Source organism: Mixophyes fleayi, chromosome 9 (genome assembly GCF_038048845.1).
Source record: "Mixophyes fleayi isolate aMixFle1 chromosome 9, aMixFle1.hap1, whole genome shotgun sequence".
Lineage (NCBI taxonomy): Eukaryota > Metazoa > Chordata > Amphibia > Anura > Limnodynastidae > Mixophyes > Mixophyes fleayi.
The window spans coordinates 38,314,898-38,331,849 of NC_134410.1; the positions used below are offsets into that span (position 1 = coordinate 38,314,898).

The 16,952-nt window shown below is 40.4% G+C and overlaps 1 protein-coding gene across 3 annotated transcripts in view; it reads right to left on the reverse strand.

Annotated features, from left to right (window-relative positions):
- MCF2 (MCF.2 cell line derived transforming sequence) overlaps positions 1 to 16,952 on the reverse strand; it is a 123,833-nt gene that overhangs the window by 65,239 nt on the left and 41,642 nt on the right. For 2 of the 3 annotated variants that reach the window (XM_075187311.1, XM_075187312.1), the window contains exons 4-8: positions 16,639 to 16,729; positions 9,883 to 10,002; positions 5,946 to 6,062; positions 2,849 to 2,998; positions 903 to 1,027 (exon numbers count right to left, since the gene is read on the reverse strand). In XM_075187311.1, coding sequence (XP_075043412.1) covers positions 903 to 1,027; positions 2,849 to 2,998; positions 5,946 to 6,062; positions 9,883 to 10,002; positions 16,639 to 16,729 — 603 coding nt within the window. Of the gene's footprint in view, positions 1 to 902; positions 1,028 to 2,848; positions 2,999 to 5,945; positions 6,063 to 9,882; positions 10,003 to 12,866; positions 13,199 to 16,638; positions 16,730 to 16,952 lie in introns of those variants that run through there. The other variant, XM_075187313.1, reaches the window with a different exon arrangement.

Below are 16,952 nucleotides of genomic sequence, written 5' to 3' on the forward strand. Positions count from 1 at the left end.
ATCCTGTAAAGTCAAGGCTGCAAGTAAAGGTTAGTGGTGTCCATGGTCTGAGCAAACTGTACAATCCCAGAAGTTATACAATGTAACACTAGTGATTTCATCTAGCTAGCAGGGCTGCAGAGTCTAATGGTGACACTGGATTAGATCAAGGACCCCCTTTCCACACAAGAGAGTAATGGACAAGTTGGCAGTTCTCAAGTCAGTAGCTGACACTACAGAGAGAAAGGACAGAACGTCAAACACAAGCTGAGTTCAAAGCAGGCAGCACAGATACAAATTCAGGGTAACAAGTCGGGATCAGGGTGATAGGCAAACAATCTAAAAAGTCCAGAACTAGTCTGGTCACTACTACAAGGCACAGGAGTAAGTACAAGCTAATAAACTACCAGAAAAAGAGATAGAACATGTGTAAATAGAGATCCAGGTGACATCATGAGCATGTGTACACACTCACACTCACATATCACAAGGTATACCTAAGTAGGAACCTCAATAAGACCAATGATAATTTAGGCATATGCATATAGTGAGCTGCTCAACTGTGGGATTGGAAGAGAAATATGGAGAATGGGATCCTGAAACCATCCAAGTGCAAGGACACATTTGTTACAACACGAACACACACAGAGGGTCATCTGCCGATGATGAAATCAAGATGCATGTTAATGTAATAATATATGTTATTTTATATGCACTATTACTTTTCTATATAACAAATATTTCTGAATTTACCAACTTAAGTAATTATACATTAAAATGTAGAATTTTGATGAAAACCCAATTCCAGTTGAAGTAACAGCTTTTCATAACCTCGCCAGGATACTTTGCCTCTGTTTCTTATCATTAATATGTGATGTTGTCTTTATTTTATTACAACTTGGGTAATATCACATTTGTTATACCTGTTTACAGTCTCCCAGTCTCCATGCTTTTCACAGGTTTGCTGCTCACTAACTAAACTTGTGCTTGGTCCTTCAAAACTGTTCAACAGAAAACCACCTTCCTTCATTACGGAGGTAATGTCTTTCTGTAAAGATAAAGAGCAAGTTTAAGGTGAGAGAATTAATTGGTTCTCATAAATAAGTACTTCATTTTGAAATCTAAAGATTATTTTTTTTATTTATACATGACTGCAGGAATGTAAGTACATAAATACAATGACCATATTAGTATGTGGATTTCTACCTGGATCCAATACTTTAGCTATTTTGGTCACATCAGCTGCACTCCAGTGTATCAAGGATGCAGTACTCAGGGGCGCACGCAGGGGGAGTTTCTGGTTCTCCAGAAACCCCTCCCCTCCGCGAACGAACGATACTGTACAGCAGCTGTGGCGCTGCCAAAGAAGCGTCCGCAGCGGTGCTGAATTGTACTACAATACAGCACTGCCACGGATGCTTCTCTGACAGTGCCGCGGCTGCTGTACAATTCAGAATCGCCAAAATGGAGCTGCTGCTTTTTTTTGGGGGGGGGGGGGGGGGGGGGGGCAGAAACCTCCCCTTAAAAATCCTGCGTTTGCCCCTGGTACTTTAAATTGAGTTTCACTTTGTTACTATCGGCAGGCTTCAATGAGCTGCATTACTTATTCCTGACTCGCCAAGTTCAGAATGTCAGCTCGCGGGGTTGATACATTGGAGCGCCACAAAAATGCAATCTTGTCATTGTTAATTGGCTTATTATGAAATGGCAATTTTACAAAACTTGTTGCTTTGATCTATTTATATGAATAGCAAGCATGTTTGCAGCAACGTATGGAGATACAATCACAATAGTAAGATGTGTGCTAATATTTATACTAATTGCCTTTAGAGTCTGAACGTTAATCATAGGAAAAGTGATGCTGCAGTCTAATATTATTACAGAATATATCCCCATCACTCTAACCAGTTACCTCTTCCTGAAGACTGAGCAGAGAAGCCGACACTGGTTGTATGCAGGTAACAGAGGGGATGCCAGGGAAATTACCTGCACTGGGCCCCAATGGTGAAATGTCCTTGAGTGAACATACCCTTTTAGAAAAGTAGGAAATATCGGTGCAACTACGGTTTTGGCACAACTGCGGTGCCGTGGGAGACATTGTTCATGTGTTTTGGACATGACCTGTTATCCAGCCGTTATGGCTAGAGGTCTAGAGGACTTGGCAAGGAAAGTCACCACAAGTCTCTTTGGCCCTGTCTCCACACGCTGCCCTTTCCATCTCTACCCTGACCAGTTGGCACACCACCATAGATAGATATAGGGACATATTTTTATAGCTGCCAGGGCGGTGATCGCGCAACAATGGGAACATCCATTCCCACTCTGCACACAATCCTTTTCAAGATACAATTTAGTTTTGAAACGGAGACATCTGGAAACCCTTATTCTATTTTACACTCACCCCCCATAGTTAAATGAATGGACTGGCACAAGTCTATTACCGATGGTGAAGGCTCTGCGGTCCTACGTCTTCCTGGTTCTGTTGACCCATCTCCTCCTGGTCCCCTGTCCCCAGGTATCTAATTGTATATTCTATGATGCTGTTTGTTCTTAATTTACATATGTTTACATGGCTCTGTGGGTACTGAGCATCTCTGTTCAATGTTATGTCTGCTCCCCACTACGAACCCCTCACCCCCCCCTTTATATTTTTTCTGTTCCCGTTCTCTTTTACCATAAACCGTTCTAATTAAAACAATGACGATAGAAAAGTAGGAAAATGCAAACACAGAATTTAGTAATAAATGTTTCTTTTCCTGCACCCGTAGCCTTTTAGACTTCCCTAGACCTGCGTGTGTGTTAAAAAGTAAAATTGCTGCGCTTTCAAGTGTTGCAGTGATCTGTCTTCATAAAATCCAATTAAACATACCTTCAGCTGGCAGTATTTTTCAGTGCGGTTTGCTAGAATATGCTCAATTGAATACATATCGCTGGGTAATTCTGTCTCAGCCAATTCGGTACCAAAGGCCTGTAGCATCTGAGCAATTTCCTTCACTGTCAGCGCAAAGCCCTCAATAGCCTGGTTGTGGTTGTGGTTGTAAGGAAAATAAGCGACAACAGAGAAATGTTAAACAAAAGTATTGCCATAATTATTCTTACAACTTCTCCAACTGGATCAAAATTGAACAAAACAATTCCCTTGTTTAAACCAGGCTGACAAAATCCAGGCTAGGAGGTGCGTAACACACAAAGAAATATACAAGCCATGCTATTTACAGATAGTCATGAGACTTGGTCAGAGGCATCTTAAAAACGCCTACCATATCCAATGGTTTCATATACAAGATAAATAAATACAAATATAGAATTTTAATAACCATGTCTTTTATACTTTCAGTAGTAATAAACAACAAAGTATAATAAGTTGAATTTCATAGATTGTTTTCCACCTCATACAATACTCATTTATTTGTCATATCTGCCTATCCAGGGTTTCATTACTTTTGATAGTGTTCCATCTATATATTGTTCTATCATCATCATCACCATTTATTTATATAGCGCCACTAATTCTGCAGCGCTGTACAGAGAACTCATTCACATCAGTCCCTGCCCCATTGGAGCTTACAGTCTAAATTCCCTAATATAGACACACACACACAAACAGAGAGACTAAGGTCAATTTTGATAGCAGCCAATTAACCTATTAGTATGTTTTTGGAGTGTGGGAGGAAACCGGAGCACCCGGAGCAAACCCACGCAAACACGGGGAGAACATACAAACTCCTCACAGATAAGGCCATGGTTGGGAATCGAATGCATGACCACAGCTCTGTGAGGCAGAAGTGCTAACCACTGAGCCACCGTGCTGTCGTGTTAGCTGCTAAAAACACCAGTCTCTTAAAGGGGTACAACAGGGCTCTTTGTTAAAAATATAAAATAATAGCAATTTTTTTGAAAAAAGTGCAAGACCATATCAACATACCCAATTATGAAGGACCAATTTAATGCAGTTAATATGGTTGGGAGCGCGATTCAGGCGATGGATCCCCGCTGAACTTCTGACTGGCAGCATTAAAGGTGTGAGTCTTGCTCAACCTTCATGACTTGCTTTAGATATGTTACTGCCTGCCCCATATTCATACCCCACAAGTTCACAAACCCTTCAGAATGCCATATATTTACAATGGGTAGCACGGTGGCACTTCTGCCTCACAGCACTGTAGTCCTGAGTTCGATTCCTGACCATGGCCTTATCTGTGTGGAGTTTGTATATTCTCCCTGTGCTTATGCGGGTTTCCTCCAGGTGCTCCGGTTTCCTCCCACACTCCAAAAGCATACTGGTAAATTAATTGGCTGCTATTAAATTGACCTTATTCTCTATATGTGTGTGTGTGTTAGGGAATTTAGACTGTAAGCTCCAATGGGGAAGGAAGTGATGTGAGTGAGTTCTCTGTACAGCGCTGTGGAATTAGTTGCGCTATATAAATTTTTGCTGCTGCCGATCACTGGGCCTGATCCATCAAGGCATGTATGTGCCGATTTTTGAGCATATCACACGCAAAATCACTCTACACATGTCCAGAATCGGGAGTCACGGTTGTGAACTCCGCCCTATCCACTGTGTCTTCGAATGCAAAAGAAACTTACCTCAGCTGAAGATTTTATGGACAGGGAAGGGGCGTTTTGCTGTAATGAATGTAAAGTAAGGGCGTGCCAAATTCAAGCACACAAAGCCACGTCCGAATCCAGCTCCAAGCGTCTCAAAGTTACTTATTTTCTGCTGTATCTCATGCTAAAGTTAAGTAGCTAGTCTAAGTCCTCGTATGCATTCTAGAACATGTGTTTGCAATCACAAGCAACTGTAAAAATTTATTTTAAGCTCAGTAGACATTTAAAACATTCTAATAAAGGTATTTCATGGGAAAAAAAAATTCCTGCGCTTTCTTTTGCGAATCTATCATCCACATAACTATTGGACGTATCTTGCAGCGTCTTGTGTAGTAGAGTACAACAGACCTGCCCCCGATTTCAAAGGCACACGTATCTTGAGATCCACGCCTTCATGAATTCTGGAGTAAGCAAAGCCTAAATATGTGCGTATAATATGAACTGCAGATTGCGCTCAGTATGCGTGCCTGGATTAATCAGGCCCACAGTGTGCAAATGTCCTGCATTTTGTTTAGTTCGGTTAACGATTTAAGACTTCAGAGCCGAGCAAAATGTGACAAAACTAACTGAATTGTTTTACTTATTTTAAAACATTAATAAAACATATCCATATAAGCAACATTGTCATTTCTATTACCCATCTCACAGCTCTGAAAATCCACCCAAACAATAGATAATCCATTCCAGTTATAGCACTCTCACCTGCTGGATTTAGTTCATGCAAATATATTTAGTTTCAGATTTACCCCACACTGGGAGGAATTCACAATTAGCTGCAAAATGTCTCACGGACACACTTTGCGGTGGAGATTTTGACAGAAATCTCTGCTCATATTTCCTTGCACCTCTGAAAAATGAGGGGAGATTTCTACCGTAATTCCTGGCAATGAGGACGGTGCAATGTCACCGTGCCACATCGCCGCCAATTGAATTCCCTCCACAGACATTACAAAAGGTAAACTGTGCGGTAAAAATTACATATGGGATTAGGACATTAGACATCCAATGAGAAATAGTATGAAGAGAGAAAATAACACAAGGACTTGAGGAGAACGAGACTGTAAGTGCTATTTACCAACACAAATCAAAAGGGCAGAAATCCATTGCACAGGGTCAGCTGTGACTGATGTAGTGCAAGTTAGACTAATGAAAGCAAATGGCTGCTACGGGTTACTGCAGGTTGACCAGTAAATAATCCCCATGCCACAATAAATAGACTGATGATACAGTGGAAGAAAGAAACAGGTTGCCAAGATAATAGGAAATTAACAAATAAGTAACTTTATGTAATTACACTTTTACCAAACGTCAAGGTTACATTAAAATGTCATATTGAACACTTATGGGAAACATACTGTTCTGAAGACAACCCAGTCTCTGTGCCTATATTCAAGAGTGCCCCCAAATTCTGGTGTCAGCTGCTTCTCATCGATATAATTAAGTAAGTCTGATGCAGAGCTGAGCATAACCACCTAAGGAAAAAAAATGAAGCAGATTACACTTGATGGATTTAATAACTTAAATCTCAATTTCAAGGGCAGCTATATGAATCACTCAGAGTTAATGTTAGCAGATTTCCTATACACTGTAAACGTATCCCCTTTTCACTTATTTCAGTGCAGTTTGGCTACACAACAGCTGAACAAGAACTTGTAGCAATTCTGGAATGTCACAGAGAACAGGTAGCATTGTAGGAAATACCTGGATTTAGACTCTGAGGGACTGATTTACAGATGGACATAAATACATTGGCGACACATATAAATGCTCCTCGCTGCACAGAGCATGTGCAACAAATAATGTGTCCGTATTTAAAGTAGAACATAACTAGCACTTGCAGCGCCTTACATCTGAGGAGGCGGATTGGGGGCATGCATGTACACGTACAGTAAGGGCATGCAAGCGTAAGTGTTGCACACTCTCTGGAGATGTGTTCTATTTAGATGTTTACACATCCATAAGGCTGGTGAACGATACATGCTGAGGAGGATGGCAGTATCAGCCTACATCTTAAATATATATATATATATATCTTGCACATTAATGATTGAACAGTAATAGTGCTATAGACCGGGGCTGGGTACTGCTAAAGCAGGGGGATAACGAGCTTTGCCTGGCTGGGCTGGCCATATTATGACAGTGAGACCATCCGATACAAGATGCTCCAGCTAAGCCCATTCTACATGGAGCCCTGTGGGTGCAACAAAAAATGAGTGCCCTCCCCCCCTCGAGTCATGCTTTGCTGAATAACACTGGAGCTCCTCCTGGAAACTCCGGTACGGTAGGTACCAAGTTAATGGTATTTGTTATTTGTTAAAAATATGTACTATAGACTATTGTGTATATACAGTCATGGGCAAAAGTTTTGAGACTGACACAAATATTGCTTTTCAGATGTTGCTATGGTACACTGCAGTACACTTACAAGCATTTCATAAGTGTCAAAGGCTTTTATTGACAATTACATTAAGTTTATGCAAAGAGTCTATATTTGCAGTGTTGACCCTTCTTTTTGAAGACCTCTGCAATGCGCCCTGGCATGCTGTCAATCAACTTCTGGGCCACATACTGACTGATGGCCGCCCATTCTTGCCTATTCAATGCTTGGAGTTAGACAGAATTTGTGGGTTTTTGTTTGTCCACCCTCCTCTTGAGGCGAATTACAGAGGTCTTCAAAAAGAAGGGTTTAACAATGCAAATATTGACTTTTTACATAAACTTAATGTAATTGTCAATAAAAGAATTTGACACTCTTGAAATGCTTGTAATTCTACTTCAGTATACCATAGACACATCTGACTAAAAGGTCTCAAAACACTTAAGCAGCAAACTTTGTGAAAACCAATATTTGTGTCATTTTCAAAACTTTTGCCCATGTCTCAGCAAGCCGTGACAGCCATTGCCTGCTTGGGCATGCTGGTGCTTGTGGAACTACAAGTACCAGTGGAACATTTAGCTTCACAATAGCGGTAATAGAGGAAAAAAAAGGCACCTTTTGGGCTAAATAGGATTTTATCTATGTATTGCAGGTAAGTTACTAATATATATTCAAAAGACCACAAGTGCATAAGCAACCAATACACATTTAGTTTTCCTCAGTCTACTGTAGGGTTAGATAAATGGGATTTTTTTTAAACGTAGGACTGCTTACAGTCAGTGTGTCATTGGTTTTGGGCTCTAAGTGTCAGCGTACCAACTGACTGGGGTCCCAAGTGTCAGTGTGTCAATGATATGGGGTCCCAAGTGTCAAGGTGCATTAGGACCGGGGCTGCAAGTGTAAGTGTGCCATTGATATGGGGCCCTAAGTGTCAAGGTGCTATAGGACCGGGGCCCCAAGTGTAAGTGTGCCATTGCTCTGGGTCCCAAAGTGTCAGTTTGCCATTGTTCTAGGACCTCAAAAAAAGTTGTTCCCAAATGAATGTTTATGTATATGACAAACCAGTTACCCCAAAAACAGTCTTGACACCCACTTGAACACCTCTGGTTTGAACTAACAAAGGCAAATGTGTTTGTTATGGGTTAGTAAATGGCACCCTTCAATGTTACACTTAAACTAAACAATATGCTTTATCAATCTGTCCAAACTAGCTAAAGCAAAATATAATTTACATGCTCTTCTTGACTATTTTTATTGGTCTGTTTAACATACCATACATTTATAACCACCGCTGTTCACAATGAGGCTTTTAGCCTGTGACTAAGCTCTCTCCTAAGATGGCAACATATAAATCAAACATTAATGTCAAAATTACTTTTAAAAACTACATTATAATAAGTAGTTGCATTTAATTGTGTACACAATTTACAATATTCATCTTGAAGTTAACTTTTAATATGTTTCACCTTTACTACGACAAGACAATACATATTTAAAAGTGAGTGGCATGGCATTTATTGGGAAATGAAACAAGAATTTATTATAATAATCTTGCTCACATGATCTCAACTTTCTTTCCAATGTCTTACAGCCACCACAAACGTAAAAGGAAAAAAAAGAAATAATGTAATATATTCTAAATCATATACGAAATCACATCAACAGGTGTATCAACTCTATAATAATATTGACTACTTCCCCATAAACCTAACAAAACTGTATTGACATTATCACATATTGACATGGACAACAACATTCTGTATTTATTCTGTATAAATATATATATATATATATATATATATATATATATATATATATATATATATATATATATATATATATATATACACATACACATACAAGTTAACCCGAGCATGATACTCATGCATTCTAGTCAAATCAAGCTACTTAAGGTGTTAAAAAGGTTCTTGTCATGCATTTGGGCCTAGCCCAGGCCTCCTCAGGGGAAGAGCGTTACTTCCCGACGCAAGCGCCCTTTTTTAACGTGGTTTTGTCCACATGTCACCACCTCATCATTTTTCTCCATCACCTCATCCTTCATCTTCATCGCCACATCCTTCATCAAGCTACTGAAGGTGTTAAAAACTCCCCACTGTCACCCCCGGCAACCACCAACCACTCCCAACTGTCACTTCTCCTTCAAGAAATATATAGGTCAGTGTATAACTCTGCCCAGCAGGTGGCGCTGCAGCTTGTTGTTTTTTTTTCACACATGCCACTAGGCATTTATATAGTAGATATATATATATATATATATATATATATATATATATATATATATATATATATATATATATATATATATATATATAGAGATATATATATAGAGATATATATATATATATATATATATATATATATATATATATATATATATATATTTATACAGTATGTATTTATAGTTTGATTTTTTATGTGGTTGTCACTTTTCCTTTTGTACTCAACTTAGATTCTGCACTCATCTGGACACTCACATAATCATTATAATAATGATAGTAAAAATAGTAATAATATCATCACAAGAACACTGCACAGTCCCAAAATAATTTAGGACATGAAAGCCCCCTTGGTAGACCCCTTTAACGTCTGAAGTCACAAACAAAAGATGATGTAGTCTTTCATTGGAAGAAGGGGTGATATTAATTCCTTTCATATCCACATGAAACCTACTGGGGCCAGCCAGGCATCATATGACATCACTGTATGACATTGCAACACAAATGCCGCCGTGAGAGCGCCAACTATCAGAAGGTAGCCTAAAGCCCTTCTGAACTGTCATCTGCAGTGGCTACCTTCTGGGTGGTGAGGTCAAGCTCTTGGTTTCTAGTAAATGAGGGGGTCCCTAAGGTGGACAGTGGCTGAAAAATAAAAAGAAACAGATTTAGAAATATTACCGGTAGCTTAAGTACGAAGTCCTCTTGGCTGAAACGAAATCCTATGTCGGTGAAAGTACGCTGGATAAACCCAGTGGGCCTTAAAACCAAAACTAGATGCAAGTTTCCAGGAAAAGAGTGCTGAAAACAAACAAAAATTATATATAAAGCAATATATCAGTGAAGCACAATTGTTTGTTTAAATGGACCGCGAAACTTAAGTTAAAAGTCATTGTATATGAAAGAGCTACTAATGAAATTCACAAATATGTATATGTAAAAGTTTCAGGAAAAAACTTGGACTTGGTAACGTTTAAGATAAAGTTGTGATTGTGTGTGGAAGTCATTTCAGTCAGTCCAGTAATCCCAGCCTTTCTCAGACTGAAATATCTGATAACACAGAACAATAGCTACACAGTAAATATAAAACAATGTGAAATACCTCACCTATCAAGGAATGAGAACATTTACATTTAAACATCTGTGAATGTTGGTAGCGTCTTTATGTAAGATAACTTGTGTTATAGGTTTAGAGACCCTAAAGAGAACATTTGTTTAGGTCAGCTATCTTGCAATGCATTCCTTTACGGAGTGATGAATATTTGGACAGTTCATGATAAATATTCATTCAGTGTTGCTGGTAAAAACACAATCGATTCTGGAAATATAGTTTTACATTGTAATGTGAAAGAAATATAAGCTAGCTGCAATGATCCTATTGAGGAATGATGTCATATTATACAGCAGGTACACGTCTGGACATATGACACAGGGGCCTGTAGTTGGACATTAATTATGTTTTCATATATACTAGAGCAGGAACCTGTGAATATTTTTGGGGCCAATACCTTTATATATATGGTACAGTCCTTTGTAGTCAGGCCTGAGTTTACATTTTCCCCCCTACACCTCAGAGCTTCATGGGCCCAACCTGTGCATTATCTGTGTGAAATAATACATTTATAATAATATATTAGTAAGCTTATTATATACATATAATGCTGCATTTGTCTTCAAAGATTACCATCCCAGCTTTAATTTTATGGTACCCTAACCGTAGTAAGAAACCATGGCTATGCTCCTACTCTAAAAATATGTATGATAAATGCATACTTGCCTACTTTTGGCAAGGTGTATCCGGGAGAGGGGCGTGTCCAGAGGGCGGGAGAGGCAACAAATATGCCGTTTTGTCGAGGGGGCGGGGCGAAAATTACGCGATTCGCCGCGAATCACACCATTTTAGCCCCACAGTTGCGGGATGCGGGAGACTTGCCAGCTCCCCCGGGAGTCCGTGAGACTGACCCAAATTTCGGGAGTCTTACGGATGTTCCGGGAGAGTTGGCAAGTATGAATAAAAGCTGTCACCAAATTACGTAACTTAAAACGACATTCTATGTAACCTGATTACACAACCAAATTCAAGCAACTGTCTGCTGTACTCTTTCATTTTGCGTAGACCCTCTGCCTCTTACTGTGTTCTCTAGTGAACTTCAAGTTATTGAAATGTTTGCATGTATAATTACGACTATTTCCAGTAGTATTTTCATTTATTGGTTCAACTATTAAGGGAAGAATTACTGGGCCCCATAGCAAAGCTTGGGTAGGGGTTCAGCAATTCAGCTCTAACCTCCCATCTGGACTAAAAAGGAGTATGACCTGTATAATAACTTTATATGGTAACGTGACTCCTCTGTGACTCATACTATCCTTATAATTTACGATATGGGGTACATTATCCCATGTATAAACTCTTGTAAATAATATCTATATAAACAGTGAGCTCTGATGTCATCACTTCTGCGTTCGTTAGGAAAATGTGTGTATTATAAGAAATAATGCTCTTCCTACTGTAAATTACTAGAAATATTAGAAGTCCCTTTAAATTTCTGTGACCTAATGAAATCCCTCAGCCTACAGCGATGTGCTTTAATATGGTCGCAGAACTGCTTAGTGACTTCTAATATCTATATAATTTCCATATAATTTACAGTACGAAGGGCATTATTCCATTTATAATCTACAGTAAGGTATATCATATGATACAGTGCTCCTAATAAATGCTTAATAAAATATGAATGATTACATTACTAATCACCAAATATGATATATATTACAGTATATTGTAATTTTAAGTAGCAGTCGACGTGGAAATTCCTTTTATGCCAAATTCTACACCTGTGCTTCTACAATCTTAATGATGCCAACATGAGATCTTGTACTATTTGAACTTCCTTCTGTTAACATTTCATATATGTACCTGCATAACTAACTAGTTACGTAAAAGATGAGTTTACCCCAGAGAGACCCAATCTGTGGATCTCTAAGTGTCGTGCAACTACAAGTCCCAGCAAACCCTGACAGCCACAGCGCACACTTTATTGTAAAATGTATTATTGCAATGCAAAGAAAACACCTGTGCTAGCAATCCAATTAGTTTTAAGAATATTACTGAGCTCTAGATTGTGAGCTCTTCAGGACTGGGGCTTGTTCCTAATATTTCTTTTAAGCAGGAAATATTTTACTTGTCCCTTGATTAAGAATGCATATCAAGTGGTACTGTATACATAAACTTATATATGCATACATCTTCTTTATCAACAGAACATTAAATTAAGTATTACAACTAGTTAAAGGTATGTTAATTCAAAGAACCTGCCCTGTTTTTGGCACATAAGCATTAAGAAGTAATAAAAAAGAATTTATGCTTTTAAACACCTGATTCCAAAAATAGGCCAAGTACAAATATAGCCTACGCAGCAAGACATGAGCTCTAACGCTGGTATAAGTTAATGCAGCTACTTCTGACCTGCAATTGAACAAGAGGAAGTGCTCTGCCTCTGTATTAACAGAACAAACTTGGCGTTCTGTCTGCAGAGAATAATCTGCATTATGTATGTGCTCCGTACATCAGCAGTTTGTGCTAGAGCCCAGAGGATGCTCCATGCTGCAGTACTGAAGCATTTGAACTTGGGATGTGCTACATAGACTGCAGTCAGAGCCCTTACCGCATTCCTTCGGAACCTCATCATTCCTCCTGGGGGGTTTCCTTCTGCCATGTCTTGTATGAGCAGCAATAATTATCCGCCTCTTGCTACTGACAAGGATGCATTGGTGATATATGATCTGGCTGCTGGTGTTTTAAAAATTGCAAAGTGACTGGTGAGCCAGGGCAGTGCTGCTGCAGCTGCTTCCATTACCACAGCACTGCGATAAGGAAGGAACTACTGTACTATAAAACTGCTCAGATATCCAGCCCTGCATTGATTCGCCGATGGTCATGTTAATCTACAGCAGACACTCGTTCACTGGCTCACATCCCCAAACAGTGCAGCATCCACTGCGCACACAGCCCAGACATGCACACCTGGCCTTCCAGGGACTGCGTGTGTTGGGGTGACAATAGAAGTTAACCTCTGCACTCCCAGATATGATTTAATGCCTGATCAAGTTCACTAGCAAAAAAGTTGATGTTCTGGCTATGAAAGGATTAAAAGATAAAGATAAAAATAATATATATGAAGAGCAATCACTTTATAACTATTAAAATGATAAGTACATGAAAAAGAAAGCAGCACATTCAGATGAAGTCTTTACTAAATTATTTGACCCATTAAACTGACTGTTCTCACACTTTTCCATTGAAGTGTCTGGGGAGTATGTATGACCTGCTGTGATATATGCAAAGTGACACCCTGAAGTCTCCTCTATCTGTATGAAAAGATTTATAAAAAAAAACTTGTTCTGTGCACTAAAATCTACACAAAATAAAATTATTTATTAACTTGTTAAAGTTATAAATACACCTAGAATATATCCTACTTACCAACTTTTCACTGTTGATGTGAGGACGGAAGGGGAAGGGACACGCCAAATCGTGTCATTTTGGCGCCCCCTTTTGCGCCACATTGACACAAACAGGGGGAGGGGGGCCGAATGTCTCCCGGATATTCTGGGAGAGTGAGCAAGTGTGGAATATATATTGAATCAATATACTGTACAACTATTCTTGTTTTTTTGACATATAAACAGTATATTTCAGCAGACTCTGACACTGGTACTTCCTCACCACTGTCCCAATCTCCACTCACTCTTAGGGTAAGTAATTCAAATAGGTCGCCCTTTTTTATGGGGCGTGAATTTTATCCATATTCGCTGACATTTGAGATCTCCCCTCCACAAAGGGAGAACTCATTGCCATATCCTGGGGGTGTGACCATGGGAACCGAGTCATTAGACCCCACACCCATTGCTAAACAACACAATTTTTCGGCCTATTACAGCAGTGGTAGGGCCAGGATGGCAAGATTCACTGTGAATCGTGTCACTAAGCTCTGCCCTCACTAAGGAAGTGGGCAGGATACGGAAGCATGCCCTGTTCTCCTGGGAATTCAGAAGAACTCCCAAATATTGTACAATCCTTTCTAAAAAACATTATACAGCCACCGGGTATTGCACCCTTAATAACAGCAATGTCAGTTTTTCAACAAGTCTAATCTCTTCCACGTCGAGAAGTACAGCAGTCGCAATTATCATGTCATTGTAAGTGTTGTCAGTATTTACTTGTTTGGATACTAGTACTCCACCCCTGTGGACTCCCCAGACCTGTGTTCTCACACACTTGTGGCCCCCCCAGACTTGTGCTCCCACACATCTGTGGACTCCCCAGACCTGTGCTCCCACACACCTGTGGCCCCCCCAGACTTGTGCTCCCACACACCTGTGGCCCCCCCAGACCTGTGCTCCCACACACCTGTGAACTCCCCAGACCTGTGCTCCCACACACCTGTGGCCCCCCCAGACCTGTGCTCCCACACACCTGTGGCCCCCCCAGACCTGTGCTCCCACACACCTGTGGCCCCCCCAGACCTGTGCTCCCACACACCTGTGGCCCCCCCAGACCTGTGCTCCCACACACCTGTGCCCCCCCAGACCTGTGCTCCCACACACCTGTGGACTCCCCAGACCTGTGCTCCCACACACCTGTGGACTCCCCAGACCTGTGCTCCCACACACCTGTGGACTCCCAGACCTGTGCTCCCACACACCTGTGCTCCCACACACCTGTGGCCCCCCAGACCTGTGCTCCCACACACCTGTGGACTCCCCAGACCTGTGCTCCCACACACCTGTGGCCCCCCCAGACCTGTCCTCCCACACACCTGTGGACTCCCCAGACCTGTGCTCCCACACACCTGTGGCCCCCCCAGACCTGTGCTCCCACACACCTGTGGCCCCCCCAGACCTGTGCTCCCACACACCTGTGCTCCCACACACCTGTGGACTCCCCAGACCTGTGCTCCCACACACCTGTGGCCCCCCCAGACCTGTGCTCCCACACAACTGTGGCCCCCCCAGACCTGTGCTCCCACACACACCTCTGGACTCCCCAGACCTGTGCTCCCACACACCTGTGGCCCCCCCAGACCTGTGCTCCCACACACACCTCTGGACTCCCCAGACCTGTGCTCCCACACACACCTCTGGACTCCCCAGACCTGTGCTCCCACACACACCTCTGGACTCCCCAGACCTGTGCTCCCACACACACCTCTGGACTCCCCAGACCTGTGCTCCCACACACACCTCTGGACTCCCCAGACCTGTGCTCCCACACACACCTCTGGACTCCACAGACCTGTGCTCCCACACACACCTCTGGACTCCCCAGACCTGTGCTCCCACACACACCTCTGGACTCCCCAACTCCCCAGACCAGTATTCCTACACACATATGAACTCCTCTGACTTGTGCTCCCACACACAGACCTTTTAAGAGAGACTATTATGAACCACCATAACGTAAAAGTGGTACGCGCATTCAGGACACATTTGCTATTGGAGGTATATTTCATTTAAATGTTGAACCATCCGTGGTATGATATTGAGCGTATATGAAATACTAATGCTGAAATTCCTCAAGGCAGTGTGAGTTTATTTGCTTTTAATACCTAACGAACAATGTTAGTTGTACACTATTTTAAGCTTTTTATCACTTAAAAGAAACAAATCTTTTGTAACTGAAGATCAATGAAGATTCAATGTAGTAAATCATAAGAAAATTGCTCACCTGGACAACACCTTTTTTGAATATAAGTCACATTGTAATCACAATATTACATTCATATTGTATATATAATATTTTCTCTTCATATACATATTAGGAACAACCATGGCACATACTAAGATTGCTGACGTTTCCGGAAAAGAGTACAACTCCTCTTAAAAGTTGAAATGTCACCAGTTTATAGTGCATGCATCCAACATTCTCATTTTTACAATTGTCATCTTTATACAACCTACATAATTTTTAGGTCCTGCCTGCACATGATGAATAACTTGGGATAACGTGTAAGTAAACACAAATACGTTTAAACACTTTTCTTGCACCAATCTCACCACCATCAGGTGAACAGCTGATACACGGTTTTATTTATTTACCTATTTAATGCAAAAACAATACAAACAAAATTACAAAATATTTTTCTCCTACTACATTTTCCACCGAATGACTTTCCTGCTACTTTAAACATTCAAAGGGATACTTTTAAACTATTACTTTTATAGTGCACCCAAAGAAGTTTTGGCATATCAGGAAAGCTATGATCACCCTCTACACCTACACTAAACATATATTTTCGATATTCGTGCCAAATTTTAATAAATGTTGCACAGACTTCACAATTTTTGAGTCCCCTTGTAGTACCACTTATTTAAATTAACATTGAAATGAGAATAATGTAATTAGTATTAACAATAAATAGTATGGTTGTAACTTACAGATAATCTCTGAAGAGTTAATTTTACAGACGTCCATGTATCCAATCTTCTGTCCAATATGAGAATGAATTTAACATCACTTTCTTGTTTACTAGGAGAAACACAAAACTTATATCAAGAAGTCTTTGCAACACATAGGATCCTTATCCCAGAATAAAAATAAATTGTTAAGTTTGTATTGAATTGGATTGAACTGGACAGTTCCCAACAGATAATAATAAACATTCTTTGTTAGTAATAGTAGTAATATGTTTGCAATTGTGAGGATTTGTCACACTGCACAGAAATAATAAACAAATAAACTCTAATAAAGC